General features: G+C 45.2%; 1 protein-coding gene across 1 annotated transcript in view; it reads right to left on the bottom strand.

The window, feature by feature from the left end:
• The window catches only part of MYO15B (myosin XVB), a 65,540-nt gene that overhangs the window by 3,459 nt on the left and 41,371 nt on the right, over positions 1–20,710 (bottom strand). The window contains exons 32-47 of the mRNA XM_033136200.1: positions 19,720–19,838; positions 18,600–18,741; positions 18,353–18,464; positions 17,427–17,599; positions 16,900–17,012; positions 13,176–13,239; positions 12,615–12,687; positions 12,238–12,314; positions 11,081–11,157; positions 9,201–9,328; positions 7,749–7,849; positions 6,626–6,703; positions 4,864–4,960; positions 4,039–4,187; positions 3,330–3,451; positions 865–998 (exon numbers count right to left, since the gene is read on the bottom strand). Coding sequence (XP_032992091.1) covers positions 865–998; positions 3,330–3,451; positions 4,039–4,187; positions 4,864–4,960; positions 6,626–6,703; positions 7,749–7,849; positions 9,201–9,328; positions 11,081–11,157; positions 12,238–12,314; positions 12,615–12,687; positions 13,176–13,239; positions 16,900–17,012; positions 17,427–17,599; positions 18,353–18,464; positions 18,600–18,741; positions 19,720–19,838 — 1,759 coding nt within the window. The remainder of the gene's footprint in view (positions 1–864; positions 999–3,329; positions 3,452–4,038; positions 4,188–4,863; positions 4,961–6,625; positions 6,704–7,748; positions 7,850–9,200; positions 9,329–11,080; positions 11,158–12,237; positions 12,315–12,614; positions 12,688–13,175; positions 13,240–16,899; positions 17,013–17,426; positions 17,600–18,352; positions 18,465–18,599; positions 18,742–19,719; positions 19,839–20,710) is intronic.

Raw genomic sequence — 20,710 nt, 5'->3', positions numbered from 1 at the left:
AGGAAAATCCTGTGGCCATCCTCTAGGAACCTAGAGGTGATCTTGCTGTGCCAAAGGGAAAACAAAAGTCACAGGCACTAACACTATAAATAAATGCCTCAAACCATTTTGCCGCTATGATTTGTAGATGCTTGCCCTTAATGGAAAGCACATTTTACAATATGTATGCATTTTCCCTCAAGTAATCAAAGTGGTGTACATGTACATAAAAGAAAATAGCCAGACTCAGGGAAGATCTCACTGAAAGTCAAGCACTGGGTAACCTGGGAGTCAGTAACATACTTCATAACAATTAGGTTGAAGAATGAAATAAGGTAACCTCATGTGAATTGCCTTGAGTTCTTTGGAGAATGCAAAATAAACATGTCAGTATGCTCCTGGATTCCATGCCTTGATGTTGGGGGGGGGGGGGGCGAGTACCATGTGGCAACACAGGATGCAGGTGGCGCTGTGGGTTAAACCACTGAGCCTAGGGCTTGCCGATCAGAAGGTCGGCGGTTCGAATCCCCGCGGCGGGGTGAGCTCCCGTTGCTCAGTCCATGCTCCTGCCAACCTAGCAGTTCAAAAGCACGTCAAAGTGCAAGTAGATTAATTGGTGGCCTAGGTGGCAGGAAGGTAAACTGTTCGCCAGAAGCAACTTAGTCATGCTGGCCACATGACCCGGAAGCTGTCTGCAGACAAACACAGGCTCCCTCGGCCTATAAAGCGAGGTGAACGGCGCAACCCAAGAGTCCACAACTGGACCTAATGGTCAGGGGTACCTTTACCTTTACCTTACCATGTGGCAACAGAAAACCAGCAGAAAGTTTGGGATTACAGAACAAGATCATATCAGCTCCAACCGTATTGCCCACTTGAACTTACCAATGAAACTGATTTTTGCCTCCTGTTGCTTAAGTTGGTTCGTGGTTTTCAGCTGATTGGTGACAGAACTTTGAACAATGACTGGGTTGATGAGGCGTGCAACGTGATCAGGGATGTAACTTACTAGTTCCTCTCTGTTTAGGTGATCAGAAAATAAAGGTATGGTTAGGACACATAGCTGTGCTCCATGGAAAGAAATATTTGAACAATTCAAGAATACTACTACTTCCTCTCAGGCTGGGATTAGTAGAAAGAACTCTGCTGCCTCAGGGCCCAAGTAAGAAATATGCTTACCTTGGTTCTCGAACAGCTTAGTTGTCGAACAAATCGGCTCCCGAACAGTGAAAACCTAGAAGTGTTCCAGTTTTCGAACTTTTTCTGGAAGCTGAACATCCAACGCAGCTTCCACTTGAGTGCAAGAAGTTCCTGCAGCCAAACAGAAGCCGTGCCTTGGTTTTCAAACTGTTTCGGGAGTCGAACTAACTACTGGAACGGATTAAGTTTGAGAACCAAGGTACCTCTGTACTCAGATTGTGTGAATGGTGCCTCCTCTAGTTTGGTCCTTAGTTCAGCCTCCGATTCATTTAACCTTCAGTAGATTAATTAGAGAATGTGAGAGGAAATAAACTAGTAAGCAGGACCTCTTGTACCATTTCTCTCACCCCCAGGGTACATGGATCATGTAAATCAAGAATGCTGAACCTGCAGCCATCCAGATATTGCTAGTCTAAAATTCCTATTGCCCCTCAGCTCTGGCCATGCTGACTGGGACCGATGGGATCTGGAGCTTCAAAATCTGGAATGCCACTTGTTCACCACCCCTGAAGTAAACCATAATGGGGCTGAAATTTAGCATGCAAAAGTGGGTAAGAGTACAGAATCATCCACAACCTATAGTGAGTGACAGAACATAGTCCCCTTATCACCAGGGCCGGCCCAAGACATTTTGCCACTTAAGGCAAAACAGAGAATGGTGTCCCTCCGCCGCCTGAGGCAACTGGAAGGGTGGAGGGAAAGGAGGCTAGAGAGGAGCAGGTGGTAATAGTGGATCCACTCTTCCCAGGCAGTGGCCACGAGCTACAAGCACAGGAGGTGGCAAACAGCACATTCCTCAGGCATCTGGATTCTAGGTGTCCCCAGCCAGCCGCCTGAGGCGACTACCTCACTGAGGCTAATAGGTGGGCTGGCCCTGTTACCACTTTCTTTGCTTGGAACAGCTACCATTAGCAAAGAAGTATGAGAAACATTTTACCTGCTCTGCCTCTAAAACAACACTGGCTAAACCCCCAAAATGGCAGGGGAGGTATTCTGGGCGTGTGGACTAGGGTTCATTGGGGGGGAGTAGATTTTTTTTGGAGCTTAGCCTTCTGTTTGGAAATTTTGACTGCCTCCGCTTGGACTGGTTTGAGGTTTTCAGCATCAGAGGCCTTTACCAGTTCTGTACTCAGTCTAGTAAGCTTGTGTATTCCTATGAGAGATGGTGGATCGCCGGACTCTTCAAATAGGCGGGTCACCAACAGGCCAGCCCTCTGAAGCCTGTTCCTCTTGTCTAAAATTTGTTTAGTTGCCGACCAGTCCTTAAAGGTCACCACGACTCTGTTTTGGTCCTTATCAAATGGTAGAAATTTCACGCTGGTAATATTTTCTGCTGGGATAAGGCCTCTGATGACTAAGTCAATTTTCTTAAGAATATAAATTCTCTGTTGTGCAGGCATGGGAAGGCCTCCATGTTTGAAGAGAGGAAGGAGGACTAGTTTATGTTTAATTAATCGGGGGGATTACAACATCTCCATTGTGCAGTCCCTCCTCAAGCACCGGCCCCACGCAGGCGTAAATGGAACAGCGAGCTGGAGCTTAAAATTAAACAACACCTGCACTCTCCAGACTTATTGGCCCTCAGAGACCAGTGTCTTTTACCTAACTCCGATCCTTTCTCATTATATCAGCGGATCTCAGAGTCTCTCTTCCCATTACTTATAAACACCAGGCCTCCCAAACAACATAACAAATCGGGGGTTTGGTTCAACAAAGACTGCCGGAAGCTAAGATCCCTGCTCAGGAAACAACAAAACAAGGTAAAACAGGAAAGGACTCTGTCATCCATGGTAAATTTCCACAGGTGGCGCTCTTACTATAAAAACACCTTAAAACTCAAGAAATCCCTTTATAGGAAGGAACAATGGTAGGCACTCGATAAGGCGATTAAACGGCGTGTGGACTAGGAGCGTGACAGTATGCACATGCTCTGAGGAAGACAAGAAGAACTCTTGGGGGGAGGGGGGAGATATGCGAATAATCAGGCCAGGGACCTCATCTTGTCTATATTAAAGGATGGTTGGACTTTGTGAATACATCTTCGCCCTCCCTAAGAGATGAGTCTTCTTGACACATGTAGGGCAATGTCTCTGCCAAGCATCAGGTTCTGGCCTATACAAACCACCCAAGGCTATGAACAGGTGACTTACATGGAAGGGATTGATCCAGCTCCCTTGGCCCAGTGCTGGAGGAGAGCCAAGGCGCACACCACCTTCTCTAGCTCCCTGGTGAGTGGCGGCAGCAGCTTCCCTTTCATATAATTCTGCAGCACCTAGGAACAACCCACAAGAGAGCATTGCATCATACTTCACTCTTTGCCTACAATCCCTTGAGCAGGAACCAGCAGGGAAGCATTTTGCTGGTTGAACAACACAGTGCTATTAATGGCTACGTAACTCTAGATATTCAGCAAATTCTGGCAGCTGATGCCCTGAAAGTGTCGCAAACATCAAGCTAGGTCACAGCAAATTTAGCCTAATGGAAACAAGATGTCACCATATGCTCACAGGCAATGTGTGCGGCATCTTCAGAGGAATCCCCAGCCTTTTGCAAAGGGCTCCTCCAGACATCCTTTTTATTGTGCATTCATTGGAACAGTCATTTGCAGTTCTGAATTCAGCAGTTTGTGCCTTCAAAAAAAATTGGGCAGACATACGGTTTTGTTTCCCATTGAAATCCTGTAACTACATATTTATTTATAAAATTTACAAAATTTTACATAAATTTTACCGATTGCAGAAAAAACTCAAAGCAGTTTACAAAAAAAGATAATAACATTACCACTAAAAGATTTAAAACTGTAATTAAAAACACACGGGAGGAAAAAAGAAAAAGAAAGGAGCCTATCCTTAAGCTTACCTGGTTGAAGTGAAGGTTAATATACAGGTCATTCTCAAAGTGCAAGGGTGCCCTCCAGGTGATCCTGCAGAACTCCAGCTCTACCGAACTTCCCTCAAGCAAATAATCATGGATGTACTCAGTCTGGCGCAAGGGGCGTACAAACTTACCTGCGTGGCAAAAACAAGAGACACAACCCTGCTCACCTGAACATCACCCTCACTTCAAAGTAAAGCAGAGAGCAGGATGTGGCGCTTCAAGTCATCCTCTCCCCCCATCAAATCAAAGGTACCTAATTCCCCAGGATTCAGCCCTAACGACACCGTGTTGCACATTCCTGCACAAGGCGATTTCATGTGAAACGGGCTGGTCAACAACGGCTACTACATCTCATTCACACAATCTGCACCTATGTCTCCATCTGTCCCTATTAGAACCTTGAAGGTTTTGGTGTTGTTTTTAAGATGAAAATAAAAGATCTAAATTCACTCTCATTTAGTGGTGCCATCATAGGAAGGAGTTTGGAAGCCCTCCGACAATACAGCCTCAGTAGGCCACCCCTTACCTTGGGACAGGTATGCAGTCTGAGAACTGATTCACACTGCCTCTCTGCATACTGGCATTCCTGGGCTGGTGGGCACTTGCTAGTCTTCGGAGGGATGCGAATCCACCCAGGTCATGCTAGTTAACAAACTACCCACAGAAATATCCCCATCTTGTCTTGATTCAGTTGCCATTTACTCATATACCCTGCTCCTACTGTTGGGCAGTCATCTTTAGTACATTTCATCATGTAAGAAAGTATCCTGCAGCTGACCATTCGCCACTGCCATGGGGGCACTTTACCGTTATCTTTGTTGGCCAGGATGGCAAATTCCTGAATCTCTTCGGGCTCAGTGACCCCCATCTGCTCAGCGATTTCTTTCATGATGTCTGCAGCAACCTACAACCAAAATGGGAAAGGAATACTTTTAGTCCTTACCCCTGCTACTGGCTGTCTAAAAGCAGCATCCCAGTCATTTGGACGCAACAGGACGGGCTTCCAAACACAAGGGAAAGACGTGTGCTGGCATAGGTTCCAGCCCCTCTCATTTAGTGGTGGGAGGGAGGAGGGCTAGTGAGATTTTACAGTAGTATTAATTCCACTGTGATGCATTCAGCCACAAACAAAACAGTAAGTTTGGGAAGGGACAGGCGAGCTGCAAATCAGGCCAGCTTCTGAAAGATGATACGGCTGCTCTTGGATTCACATCAGCGGGAGAGGGGAGAAAAGAGGGAGATGCTCAGTCTGCTCATCATAGGCCCCAGTGGCAAACTGATGCATGGTGAGCTCTGTGCATATGGCAGGGCTTCTCAGAGTATACTCTCACACTTCTGGCAGCACCCTCCTTCCAAATTCAGAGATACTTTGCAAGCATCCTCTGGGAGGACATGAGGAACTGCTGGAAAGAATGAGGGTTGTGTGGCAAGGCCCCGAACCCTCCCCTTTGTTGGAATAAAGACACTTGACACCAGTATTTTAGGTTAATGGGCTAAAAAAGGCCATAACTTTATTGGTTACAGAATGTGAGTGGTATTGCCTTAGGCACTGGAACCGAACCGACTATATCTGACTCCTGCCCACCTGCAGGAAGTCTCAGAAGGGTTGACCACCAGTAGACAGAGCCCCGTCAATGCAAACCAACTTGAGCTCCCCCAGGGTTACCAATAGGGGTCGTGCTATAGTCCTAGCCCCCGCCAGGGCTTCGGACAGGATCCTTTAATGGAATACCCTTGAAATAGGAGGGGTAGGTGATGGCCTCTACCTCCCCTCACCTCCAATCTAATACTCCATGCCTAACTGCCACCTGAGCCAAACGGCTTGCCGCCAATACCCTCACGCCTGCAACCAACTCCTAAAGCATGTCACGCCCCCCAACCTCCTGGATTAGTTGGCCTGGGGGCGTGACACAGAGGCTCACATCCAGCCCACAACTCCATTTCCCTGGGGAGGGAAATGGCTAAATCACAAGTGTACAGACGCAAGCCCTTATGATTCCCTTGAAAGTCATTGAGTTTATGAGACGAAGAATACAGGTAGCTGCCTTTTACCAAGATAGACTACTTCTCTAACTAGCCCAGGATGTATCTCCCATGACTGGCAGTGGCTCTCCAGGTAGGCAGAGGTCATCCACATTTCCAGCTACCTAATCTTTTTTTAACTGGAGATGACAGGGAATGAATCTGGAGACTGGGACTTTCTGTGTGCAAAGCAGCTGCTCTAACACTGAACTCTGCCCCCATCCCTGGAAATAAGAGAAAATAATAGCACAAGCATAACAGCCCTGGCTCAGATGTGTGATGAGACTGACCACAGGCCCCTGCAATAGAAAGAGACTGTTTCAATGACAGAAGGTGCAGAACTGGCTCTCTTGATCTCTGTGTCTAAACAGCATTTTTAAAAAATGGGGTCACCTACTCTGAGTCATCTCAGTAAGGTGAGATGAAAATCAAAATACAGAAATATTTCAAAAGTCAGTCTCATTCGCCCGAGAATGGACATGGCCAGCACTGTCCTCACAAGTCCCCCACCCCACAACACTGATGAACATGAAAAAGAGGGACTCACCGTGAATGTCTTGATTTTCGTGTTGTATCTCATACCTCCAGGTAGGTTGACTGATATATGACGTGAGCCACGTCCCTTCTGCCAACGGGAAAGGACTCAGGGTTTGAGAGAATCCAGTACAGACATCTTTGTCCCCTCCCAGAGAGCAGGATCCAGGCAAATTTAATCACTTTGAAGCCCCACTGATTTCCATTACAGATTCCAGCATCTGCTTGACTCTCACAGTGAAATGAATAGGGCTTAAAACCTGACTGGATTGTGACCTTTGGGGTTTTAATATCCAGCACCGAGGGCCTTCTGGCGGTTCCCTCAATGCGAGAAGTGAGGTTACAGGGAACCAGACAGAGGGCCTTCTCGGTAGTGGCGCCTGCCCTGTGGAACGCCCTTCCATCAGATGTCAAGGAAATACAGTAAGCAGCTATCCTATTTTTAAAAGACATCTGAAGGCAGCCCTGTTTAGGGAAGTTTTTAATATTTAATACTGTATTGTTTTTAACACTTGATTGGGAGCCACCCAGAGTGGCTGGGGAAACTCAGGCAGATGGGCGGGTTACAAAAAATAAATTATTATTATATTTATAAACAAACATGTAGGCTCACAACCTCACAGGCAGACGCTAGGAACCCCTCATGAACAATCTCAACCAGTATACAATCAACTGCTCTTCTCACTTGCTGAATATTGCCTCCTTCCCATATATATCCACAGACAGAGTTCCAGTTCATGCAGCACATAAAGCAAGCCCCGGCCCTCCCATTAACCAGAGTGAGGCGACTGCCTCACACAGCAAGGGGCACCATGCTGTAAGTGCCACACAGCCTGTCCTTAAACTGTCCTGTTTCCCTCAAGTGTAGTGGCGGATGCTGTTCCATTGCCAGTAAGATTCAACTGTTCAGCCCCGTTTGCCTCTTAAGTGTAATGTGTGCCTGTATGCACTATTTTGTCCATTGCCCCAGGCAGCAAAATGTCCAGGCACAGCCCTGCATCAAGGAAAGTCCACTCCACAGTTCCTGTACTGGCACATACCTCCTAGCCCCAAATATTTACTGTCTCAGGGACTTGCCTTAGCAACCCAAATGGGAGAATATCCCACCCCCCTGCAACCATATGTCACTCAGTTACCAGAAGCGCTTCAATCTCCACACGGAATGGCAAGTGTCGACGGCCTCCATACATAACCATTTTCCTCAGGTTGCTCTGGCAAATCCTGGCTATTTCTGCAATTGAGAAGGGCAAAGGGCTGAGCTTGTCACCTCATGAGTCTTACAGGTGTTGCCTTACGAGTACTACAAGCTAGAGAACTCTGCTCAGTTGGGATTCTGAATTTAGCCGCCGATTTGGTGTGAAGACTGGAGCCCCAACAACCCTTCAGGATATCTCTTGCTTTGTGACAATGAAGGGAAGTCCAAAGTGTGGGATGATGTCAGTCAAGTCCAACATACTAAGGGAGGACCAACTGCCACTTTGTGTCAGTTAGCTTTGGTCTGTTGGTTGGTTAGGCTGCTGCTGCTTAAAGATGTGTTAAGAGACTCGCTAATACAGTTTATATAGTTTACATCTTTTGTTTTGTAACCTAAATATGTACATGAACGAATCTGTCAGTAAATTATTTTACTTTGGTTATTAATCAGATTCATGTGTATCTTTATTTTGAGGGGGATATAGGGATTGACAATCAAGAAAAGGACGAAAGACTCAAACGAGTCAGCAAGCCGTTTGCCGCTGTGCAGGTTTAAATGAGGAACGTTTAACTCTGCAACTATATTATATAAACGTTCCCACACAAAGAACCACACGGGAGTGAGGTAGTCGGTGATACTGTGCCCAGCACTGGGAAGATCCCACCAAACCCCTCAGCTAAATTCAATGAAGCTTTGAGTTGCTTCTTCCACAGTCAACCTCAATAACTTAGCACAGACCAAAGAAGGCCAATAGATTCTTTCCATACCTCTGGGAATGGTCGGCTCCAAGTCCATTGTGGTTGTTACTCTAGCCCTTACCTGCCTAGTTTTCAATTGGGACGGTAGTACCCTGAGGATGATGGCTTTAAAAGACACATTTATGGAGGAGAGGGCTATCAGTGGCTACTAGTCATGGCGGCTATGCTATGCCTCCACAGTTGGATTTAATAATGCTTCCGAATACCAGTTGCTGGAAACCACTGGAGGGGAGAGTGTTCTTGTGCTCATATTCTGCTCCCTGGTTTCCACAGGCATCTGGTTGGCCACTATGAGTACCTAGATGGTCCATTGTCCTGATCCAACAGACTATTCTTTTGTTCATATCGCTACAATTTACAATCCCTATAATCCCTGAAGCAGAGTTTGGAGTTCCTGGCTATCATAACTTGAGGAGACATTGTGTAGACAACAGCCATATGTATGGAATCTTGTTGAATTATGGAATCCTGCAGGTGGTGGGACCTCAGTTCAAGTCAGCAAAACCCCTCCCATTGACTGCCAGGACCACTACCATAGGAGTGAAGTAAGAGCCACTTCTTGCTCTCCCTCATGCTTTCCTTAGTGCTGAATGAAGCCAGCACATACGGCCCAAAGGGTGGGAGGCAGATGATACCTGTGCTGGAACTGGGGTCAGAGCTGGCCTGCTGCAAATACTTGGTGGCATATGGCATCAAGATGCTGGAAGGGAGGAAGTATCCAGTCAAGAGGCCCAGGAGCCTCCAGCCACGGTGGCAGCTGTCTCTGCAGGACAGAGAAAAACATGGGACATAGTTCCTTTGGGCAGAGCACAGAGCAGGGTTATACAAAAGACAACTTCTGGTTGGCTGCAGGGGATCCAGGAAGACTGAGGGGGAGAGAAAAGAGAAAAGATGGAAGGGAAAGATGGGGAAATGAGAAGCTCCAAGGAGTGAGGGGGGGGGAATTATGTGTGTCTAAGGTACTCCATGTACCTGCTCAGTTCATAAGAAATGCATCTTCCCCGAGGAAAAGAGCCTGAAGTGGATGAGCCCTGCAGCTGCAGCTGCTCCAAAGAAGTCGCAGGTGTTTACAGCACAGAGTTCACTTTAAAGTCCTTGACTTTCAGAGGCTATGATTCAATACAAAGATCCTAAGGGGCAATGACAGCCTCACAGCAGTGAGGCAGGCAGGGTACAGCAGCTGGAAGGCACAAAAGCCACTGTATCAACACATGGGGAGGTTATTGTTTTGTTTTGAGTGTGTATTTTGTGTTTTTAACTTGTGAACTGCCCTGAAGTCTACAGATGAAGGGCAGTTTGCAGTTTAATTTAAAAAAATTGTTTAAGCCCTGACTTCAACATTACAATTCCCTTTATTCAAGCCCACAGCTACAGTCGTCAGATGATAAACATACAATCCATGATTGACAGCGAGGAAGACAGCAGAGGGACGGGAGGATGTACCATAGTCCCAACTTGATATCTGAGGCTAGACTGCTTTCTCATTGACTCCTCCCTTCACATGAATGGGATCAGTCCTGATTTATAACAGACCATAAATGAGAGCTACGTAACCCTGACATTTCAGTAGTGCAGCTGAATGGGCGGCCACAATGCCTGGGAACTGGTGGGCTAGTGCTGAATTCGTGGAATCATCAGTATTTGTGATCTTGTTTTCAATAAAAGCCAAAGAGGGTTACAGAGAAAACCAACAATGTTCCATGAAAGTTGTTGACCGTTTTTTAGGATTGAAGTTGGTGAGCTTTTTTTTAGGATTTTACCCCAGGAAATAAGCTGCCACAGGGGCCGGATTAAACCAACCGGCGGCCTGGATTAGGCCCCCGAAAAAGACTTTGGACATGCCTGACTTGGGCTGATGAGAGCTAGAGTTCTGCAAGTGTAGTACTACAGGTATAGAAGCCAGATAATATTTGGAAAGGACTCCCTGCACTTCTGGTTTAGAACGTTTTCATTATTATTCCTTTTTTGAAGCTAGTGTGCTGTAGTAGCTAGGCTATGGTGCTTAGACTGTGGGCCAGTCCCTATATCTCAGACTAACTACACATGGCTGTTGTAAGGATAAAGTGGGGGGCTGCCCAAGGACCCCAACTTGAGATTCTTTGAGGAAAGGCGGGGCAGGGATTGCAATATACATAAACAACTCCTTTAAAATCCAACACCCGGCTCATTCCCAGAGCCTCAGCGATGGGGCTCATCAGTAATCCATTACTCAGATCTCTGCTTTTCTTCCACCACTCCAATTTTGCAAAAAAATTAAATGGATTGGAGCCAACAGCCAGTTAAATCAATGTAAAAAATTGCATCATTAGGGTTCACTCCCACCCACCCACCAAAAGATCTTGCTTTTCTAATGATGAAATTTTCACTCAAATAACACCTACATCTCCTCTTTTCTAATACAGGCTCACTTACTTAACACTTCACACCGACATGCCAATTATCCCCACCCATGTTCCCCTATTCCTTCAATTTCAGAGCTTCCACCGCCCACAGACACACATGCAGAGGTACTTACTGACTGGGGTTCCGCGTGATCTGCTTGATGACCTGGCAGTAAACCTCGTCACACAGATTCTCCTTCTCTTTGCACAGCTGTACAAGGCAGGGAAGTGTAAGAGGGTAAAGCGGGTACATTTCGGAACCTCCTTAACTTACATAGAGTAGGAAGACCTCCATACTGCTTCCTGACTTATTATCTTGCATGGGATTGGGCAATGCAGAGGTCAATAGAGGGGGACGATGCTTAAGGCAGCATAATGAGGGCCTGTCTTTTCGAAGCTGACTCCTACTTGGCACCTCTTCCCCCAAGGCAGCCATCAGTGGATTGGTAATATTATCCAACTCCTCTCAGACAATCCAGCCCATCCACTGAGGTCAGTGAAGGAGGCTGTTATGTGTGTCCCATGAAGTTGTGGTTGGTAGGAACACGGGATTAAAGGGCCTTTCTCTGATGCAGGGCAAAGGATGTGGAACTCCCTGTCCCAGGAATGCCTCTAGCTTGACTAGTTTAAGATGACGATCATTAGAATAATTTTGCAACGGTTTGGGAGTCCAAAGATTTGATTGGGTTGTACTTAAGATAGCACCCCCTAAACCAGAATATTCTAAAATAATTTGGCTCAATAAGCACGTTCGTGCATCTAAAAGGTCCCTCTGACACTCACCTGTGTTTGGTATCTTCCAGCTTTTCCTTCCCTTTCATCAGCAGGTATTTGGCCAGACATAAGAATTAAAAATCGTTTGCTGGATCAGGCCAATGACCCATCTAGTCCAGCATCCTGTCCTTTCAGTGCTCAACCAAATGCCTATGTGAAGCCCACAAGCAGGACTTGAATGCAATGGCACTTTCCTGATTAGCTTATTTTATTTACTTTTTACTTTGCTCCCTGATACTGTTCTGTTTTGGCTTCCCATACTGTGTATTTTAAATTGCTTTATCTCTGAGGTTTTTTAAAAAATTAATGATGTAGGGGCCCTCGTGGGGTCTCCCTATTTGAAGTAGAAAGGCAGGATAAAAATCTCATTAAAAAAAAATTTGATACGATTATTTACTTCCCATCCTTATAGGAGTCGAGCATCGCTTAGGAGAGACTGTGATCTTCCCTTCCCCAAACATTAGCCCATTCTGGTCGCCATCACCCACACAAGCCCTTCATAAAAAGAGCCACAAACCTGGAGGATTTCATAGACATAATCAACCTCATCTTTGCTCTTGAGGCCTGGCTGGTCTCCCATGAATCTCATCAGGGCTGCAAAACAGGAGCTAGCATTAATTTCTGCTCCTACTTCAAAACTGGAAAAGTTTAAAAAAAAAAGGCACTGGGAATAGAAAAATTAAGAAATCTGTAGCCTCTGTTTCTGCCAATATTGACAAACCAAGGGGAAAGTCAAATGTCTGGATAATGGTTTCTCCCATTAGGGGAGAAGCAGAAATGCTCTCAGGCCATTCCCCTGATGCCAGAAATCCATAAATGAGACCTATCCCAGAGCTCTGGAAATACAGCCACTGCCACCTCCCCAAATGCCTAGCACAAGGAAAAATCACCTACTCAAAAAACTTTTCGTAGCCAGGTCATTCATCTTGCCATCAGAGTAGAACAGGAGTGATTCTTTAATTGGTTCCTGCGAGGTCAGAATACAAGCAGTCAAGAAGAGGCAAAGCCCAAGAGGGCAGCTGATACCCTCAGCGCAAGTTCAAGTGGGTCTAGTAGAAGTGTGCACGCCCATAATAATAATTTATTATTTCTACCCCGCAAATCTGGCTGGGTTCTCCCAGCCACTCTGGGCGGCTCCCAACAGAATATTAAAAGCACGATAAAACATCAAACATTTTTTTAAAAAAACTTCCCTAAACAGGGCTGCCTTCAGATGTCTGCTGAAAGTCAGATAGCTGCTTATTTCCTTGATCTCTGATGGGAGGGCGTTCCACAGGGCGGGAGCCACTACCGAGAAGGCCCTCTTCCTGGTGACCCATGTAACAAGCACCATCAGATACTTCAGCACTGGCTTCCAAAAGGGAAGCTGCCCGTCTATCAGGCATCTTTCAACTATCCACATTCCAGGTGATAAAGGAACTACCCAGAGATGACTCCCCTCTCCCTCTGATTTACCTTGGTATGCTGAACCATGAGAGCTGGGTCCTTCTGTTCAGCACTCATCCCCTTCCATCCCAGCCTAGCAGAGACAGAAGATCAGGGTATTACCCAGGAGAAAAAAGCATTCAAGAATCTAGTCTGACATTATGCCCTAGGCCTACTCTCCAGCCACTTTGCAGTCATAGCTCAGTGGCAAAGCACATGCGGGTTGCAGGTTCTATCCCTGGCATCTCCTAGATTTATTTGGTATCAGGTCCCCCTGGAGACCTGGAACAGGTGAATATAGAAGTAGGGAACCCTTTTCAGCCTGAGGGACACATTCCCTTTTGGGCAACTTTCCAAGGGCCACATCACGTGTCAGTAGATGAGGCCAGTAGATGAGGCCGAAGGCAAAAGTGGGTGGAGCAGTGAATGGAAATTTTACCATTTTACAGCAGGCTAGATTCCACACACACACACACACCTCTGAATCCTTCATCCAATTTTTCTGAGTTCAATGACACATTTCAGCCAGGCAAAGACACTTGGGATGTGAAGCAGAGGCGTTTGGCTCAGGGAGAGCCTTTAGAATTGGTCCTGGAGGGCGACTCACTTGCCCCCTCACAAGGCCTGAGGTTCCCTGCTCCAGACATTCACAGTCTTTTGTTAGAAGGACGGAGCCTGAAATGGTTTAAAGCAGCTTTACAGTATATGTTTCCAACAGTGATTCATAAGCTGCAGTCCATGGACTACCAGCGGTCTGGGGAAACGACGATAAAAAACAAGAGTGAATTGAAGGTTTTGTTTTGTTTTGTTTTTGTTTTGCTGTGGTGGAAACTTCACAGTTCCCCAGTCTACAATAATAAACGGATGGCATGAAGAGAAAAGAGAGCCCTTTCTAGGAAGAGGGTAGATGTTGCATAACTTAGATGCATATCAATTAATCAACGTCAGCCCTGGAAGTGGGGAATTCCAAAGCAACTCCAAATCCTTTCCTCTTGGTCTGGGCAACACTTTGAGGTACATGTCAAGTCATGTGGATGAACTTCTCCTCTCTTAATATCCCATGATGCCCATACTTTCCTATGAAGTGGTATGAAAGAAAATGTCAGACAGGTCCCAACCTGGGGAAATTTTGTCATCAGAAAATGTAATGCTACCTTAGCACAACTCCTTTAGATCTTAGTACCACCTCATCATAGTAACACAAATGCAGGCAAGTTAGACAAGTTAGAACTTTTAAACATGATTTTATTGGCATGTGTGTGGAAATATACAAAAGGCAGATTAAATGCTATCTGATTATATTCCAAGAAAAATAATTTTAACTATATTTTATTTAGGTTTACTGAACTCACAAAAAAATTCAGCACATCATTACAGCACACCAAGAGGGATTTCAGTAAAAATGGAATGAAGAAATAGAAACTGAATAGTAAGGAATTTGCATGATTCCTGGGATTTTGTTGAGAATTCTAGTAAGATGGGCATGATAAATTCTATGGAATGAATCAAATTAAATATGCACATTAGTATTTTAAGGGAATGGGCTCATGGCCTAGTAAGGACTCAGCAAAGGAAACATAAACGAAACCATGGGGTCATAACACTCTTCTTTCGAGTGAGATTCCTTGCTACCTGAAGTAATAGATGGATAATTTAGCATGTAGCCAGTATTTTCCATATCTTATCAATATATTTTTCTGGGAAGGTTGCTGACTAGGGTTTTCGAGCTATTTTTATGGGGAAAATGGCAAAAACAGCAACACTGCCATACGTCTGGATTTCCCCAGATTCTGTTTTCCCAATTTCCGCCCGGACACTGCTGCTGACTGCAGTACTCTGGATATGTCCGGGAAAATCTGGATGGATGGCGACCCTATTGCTGACATGCTTCCACTTCCTCACTAGTCATCATTTTGTTGTCATGTACAGTTGTTTATGGAAGTCTTTATCCAAACAACCAGAATGACTGTGTTCAAAACAATTCATTAACATAGTTTTGGAGGCCCCACATGGCCTGGAGAGCAATTGTTCTGGCAGACATTCCAAAACCATTGTATTGAATGAGGGCATTCCCACCAAAGGTGGAAGTAGGTGCCTATTTGTCCACATTCTTTCCAAAAGTGTTTGTTAGATTTGGAAGTATTCACAGGAGTTGAGAGGTTATATACCATCAGCTGAAAGGCATCATATGGTAGCTTCTTTGTGTTCATTTTGACAGCGTAGCAAATGAATTCTAAAATGGGCAATGCAGTCTTTATCTTCCAAACTCTTGTCCAAGTAGTCCAGCTCCCAAACACAAATGTAAGAGTGGCTCTCTTACAGAAGGGATTGTTCAGAGGATATTATTTATGGCTGTTATAATATTCATTGCTGATAGGGTAGCTGTTCCATGGATATCTCCAGAGACACAAGTGAGTATTCGGCTGCCAATTTGATATGAAGTTGGTTTAAAAAGCATGTAGTGATATAGTGGGAGAGGAGCAGGCTCAGCTTTCTTCGGGTTATCTGCGTGAAAAAGAAGGTTCTAGAAGTATTCTTACCTTTGAGGTTTCTTTTTCCAGTGAGTCTCCTACTCTCATCAATGTTTTTCCACTTTTGTGTGTGTGTGTGTGTGTGTGTGTGTACGCGCTATCACTAGAAACAGTACATTTCTTGTTTCAAAGCCCTAGGGCAATATAGTAAGCACGCAACTTACTGTGTTTAATGTGCGCGTTCAGCTTTACGTGCTTGGAAAACTTTTTTAATTTTTTTTTTAAGGAGGCAGAAGTCTAGGGGGGAAAGACTTTGGCAATCCCACCTGCCATTGCACCCAATGTGTTTTGACTATACATGATTGCTCCTAGGATAGCTCAGTCGGCAGAGCATTATTATTATTATTTTATTATTTATTACATTTGTATACCGGCCTATACCCGCAGGTACAGGAGCATGAGATTCTTAATCTCAGGGTTGTGGGCAAAAAACAACAACTGTACAATTCTATGATTTTGGCTTTAGGAGCAATCCCTGGAGTGTAACCCCTGCGTAAGTTGTGTGCTTACTATACTGCAAACTCAAACCATTGCACATGCCTACACATTCTGAAATATTAGTAACCTAAAATAAGTGGGTACAGAGAAAGGTGGCAGGAGGGGAGGGGAAGAATATATGTGTCCAAAGAAATTTGGGGTGGGTGGGGGCAAAGACCTTGCCAAAGGAATGCCTTCCTTGTGAACCTTTTTGCATACAACTTCCTATGTGGAAGTGGGACAAGAAATATGGCATAAAGCTGGAGGGGTAAGGAGCCTGTGGTCTGCAGCCTAATGTCAGGCAGCCCTCAGAGATGGAGTGGCAGATTGAAAGTGTCGGCAAAGCTACAACATCTTGCAGTGTTGCTGCAAATTCTACTCAATTTTGGCCCTCTCCCCACCCACTTTCAGCTGGGAGCCCACCCTGCTATTGGCTGCAACCTCCAACTGACTTTTCCCATTGGTCAAAGGTCCTTTGCAGGAAAGAAGGTTCCCTACCTCTTGTATAAAGGAAATAAGAGAGTGGAGAGGTCAGCAGAGTGTTATTCATTTAAAATATTTTAATACCATCTTAAATATATATATATATTAAATGGGATGGGGAATACTGGCTAGTGTTTTGATGCCAACCATGTTGCATAACTACTGTGAAAAACTGCATACATGAGGAGCACCCATCCCATAACAGATACCATTCTGGAAGCACCCACTACAATGATTAAGGACCTCTGGTGCATATTACTCACGCGGATTGGGCTTCCTGGAAGTGTGTTGCGGCAAACTCCATCATAGTATAGTTGCAAGGAGGAGTGCTGGCTGTTGTACTATTGACTTCTGACTCCAGGCTGGGGGTCAAGTTCTGATGGGGCAAGAAGGGAAAAACCTTCATATAGACGTCACTTCAGGTTTTATGTATAACTGTTGGGAAAACTGCTCTGATTTTTAAAAAAATGAACAGTAGTACATAAATAATTATTTTATAACTCAGCAAATCATAAATAAGTCATTCTAAGTAAAGTAAATAAATCATTCTAAGTAAATAATTATAATTAATAGCTGTCTACATATGCTTCCAACAGCAAAACAACAACAACGCCCAAACAACCTTTCTCTCCCACTGCAGAACTGTTTTGGATCTCTATTTCCTCACAGACCTCTCAAATCCACAGGCCCTACTCCCTGTCAGAGCATTTCCCCCCACCCATGAGAGAAACTGTGGAATCATTTGCTGCCACCGCCGCCTCCTCCTCTTCCTCCTCACAGCCTGCCTCACCTCCTTGCTAATAGTTCTCTCCAGCTGTGTTTCTCTCCTTAGGCTCTTCCTGGCAGCTTCCTGGCGGTTTGTACGGTTTGGATGGAGACTGTGGTAAGTGGGAGCTGCCACCGGCTGCACCATGCTGGAAGGGAAAAGGCCGGAGCGGCCACCGACGGAGCCAAACTGCCAGCCTGTGGAGAAAAAGGCTGAAATTCACATCTGGACATTTGGGGACAGGGCTGCTTATGAAGCTTCCCTTTCTATGCCCAGCTTCCAGCTAAGTTGCTTCCGAGCCTGTATTTTCTTATGAAACCCTGCACTTCACACATATGTTTAATATATTGTTATGAATGGATGCACACAGATGAACAAAAATAAAAGCACCCAGTAATTGAATTTTATATCAGCAGGACAATTCTGGCTTCCTTTTCCTTTCTTCTTTTTTTGCAATCAATAATCTGGATTCAGTCAGTTGTCTTGCCTTCTCCACCTGCCACCCCCACTGTCTGGCATTTTTAGGGGACTGTCTGCCTTTTTTGGGACGTTTTAGGTTTTTTTAATCACAGCACTGCAGAGTCATTCAAGTGAGTGCTGGCTTCTAATCTCCTTTTGAAAACAAACCAACCTATGATAACTTTATGAAAAACTTCTCTGAAGTAGAATGGAGATGATGTCACAGGGATTAGCCAATCCATGCTGTGCACAGCTCACTCTGGCTGCAAATGGGAAGGCCAGGTTTCCTTGGAGCTTGATCCTTAAGAGCAAGATTGAGCAGCTGGTTAAGTGCATTTCTACAGTGGGCTCTCTGCTCAAATCATTTGTATCTGGATGTTTTAACTGACCAAGTACTATGCCTGTAGCAGGCATGCAAGTTGCTAAGGACCTGTAATTGTGGAAGGAACCTTTGAACAATAATGTGGTCTTTCATGGCCAGACCCTCTCACCTGGCTCCAGTCCCTCCATGCGCAGTAGTTGGATGAAGTCGCCCTTCTTGAAGCTCAAGAGGCTCTTGTCATCTGTTACATAGCTGCGCAAAGCTATGACGAAGTTGGAGTCCTTTTGGTGGGGAGGAGCGGAGAGAGGAAGGAAAAGCACGATTAAGGAGTTGTGGTTATTCTGGAGGTGGTGGCAGTGAGTCCTGTACTTTTTTAAAGCAAAGAGTAAAGGTGTTTTGAAGGGGCTTTCTCTCACCTTTTTCAGTTCAAGCAGGAAGAGTTCCACCATGGTCTTAATCTGCCGAGCCTTTCGAGAGTGAAGAATGAGCTGCTCATCCTTCAGAGAGAACTGAAGGGTACTGCGGTCCATCAGCTCCAAGGACAGCACTTCTGAATAACTGAAAAAATCCAGAGAATATAGCTGGCCTTTATACCTGGCTAAGTTCAGTGGCTGCACCTAAGGCCCCTGGGACCTTCCTTGCCTTGATGCCTCTCAAAATAAATCTGAGGTTGGTGCACATATAATAGCAAGCAGAAAAGATGCCAAGACGTGGGCAAGGAGAGAAGATGCAAAGAACAGGAAACAAGGGGGAAAGGCCATCCTGCCCCATTCCCTTGCTTAGATCATCCCTCCATGATTCCCACACAAACCCATTCATCCAATCCAGACTACAGTGTGCCACGATCAGCGTGTTTGCAGAGTTAATAGCTCCAGATGAACCAAGCAACTGAACCAAGCCATGTTTCATGTTTTCAATTTACACACTAAATGTATTATTTGATTACTGATTTTAATTGTTTTGCTGCATATCTTATTTTTCCTTTATTAATATGCATTGTAAATGGCCTTGGGATAAATATCATTAAGACTGGTACATAAATGCCATGGGGGAGGTGGAGAATCAGTTGATCTTGAGAGAGAAAATATTAAGATAAAACTATACCAAAGTGTCTCAGGTGCTGCACGGGAGTTAACGTACGCAAGACAGGCCCTGACCACAGACTTACAATCTAACAGCACAAGGGGAAGTGGGCTTACCAAAGGAAGGGGAAGATATGTTTTGCTATAGCCATAAAGACCAACACATGTTATGAATCCTACTGGGAACTTGAGTGCCATCAAAACTCTCCCCAAAGAGATTTTCCTACAGAGCTGTGCCATTTTGTGAACCACCCTGAGATCTACAGGTATAGGGCAGTATACAATTTTTAATAATTTTGGATTCATTCCACCATGCAGCCAACTTCTTAGATCTAGATTATGCATTCTTCCACAAAGTGATCAGGTTTGGGTAAACTTGTTGCAGCTTCTCATCAACCTCATCAACCCAGAACCCACCACAATCCCCTTAAAGTTGGATTTTATTGCCTCTTACCTGTAGCTGCAAAGGGTTTTCAGCTGCTCAGCATTGAAGCCGGCTGGTTTTGCTCTCTTCAGCAGCTTGAGTCCCCGGTGAGAAACGCCCAGAATCTGAACATCACTCCCGTTTTCTCCCTTTAAGAAAGAGAAGGAGGAAAAGACGGACAGAACGTCTTGCGGTGGCATTAGGGGCACCTATAGTGCAGAGGTAGCAAGAAGCATCAGAAAATCCTGCAGGGCAACCAACTCTGAGATGTGTCCATTGGAGGCCAGACCAAATGAGATGGAGGGATAGAGAGAGAAGCCATTAAACAGAGCACTGCGAAGTGGGGAAGCCTCATGTAAACATAAGGGGAGGTGTATAAGGAAAACGTAACTGTGTGGTGTGTTCCAGGTGTCCTATGTCTTATTTAAACCAGGTTGCGTCCCTTTGTGTGCATAGCATTGGCATGCTGGGGTGGGTGGAGGTATGGCCCAGACAACTTGTCATGCTTAACACTCCACTCCTAACAGGTGCTGGCCTTGGTGATTCCAGTGGTGGAGTGCAAGCAGATGGCCTCATGTTCAATCCACAGCAGCTCACGTGTAAGAAAAGGATACTGTAAGTGGGTGCTGGAAAAGGCCCTTCCCTGCTTGAGACCCTGGAGACATGCCACTAATCAGTACACTGGGCCAGGTGCATATATATAGTTTGAGTAACCATTAAGGCAGCTTTCTATGTTCCTCAATAAGGAAGCAGAGCAGCATGAAATGCTGAGCAGATAAGTTATTGTCACTCAACTAGCTGTTGATTAAACTGGGCTGGAGAACTTATTCACCAGGGAAAGGGCTACAAGACAGTATCTCCTCGTCAATGAAGTCATTTCCTAAGTGCAGGGAGTCTCCCCCTCTCAATACACACATTGGCCAGCTTTCAAATATGCAACCTCCCAACTGCAGCATTAAGTTGTTCAGGTACAAGTTTCTCACGCATACATTGGATTATTCTGAATGCATTTGGTTTGGCA

The sequence above is a fragment of the Lacerta agilis genome, chromosome 2, assembly GCF_009819535.1.
Source record: "Lacerta agilis isolate rLacAgi1 chromosome 2, rLacAgi1.pri, whole genome shotgun sequence".
NCBI lineage: Eukaryota > Metazoa > Chordata > Lepidosauria > Squamata > Lacertidae > Lacerta > Lacerta agilis.
Note: the sequence above shows the minus strand (reverse complement) of the source record. Positions and strands in the feature narration are given on the sequence as shown.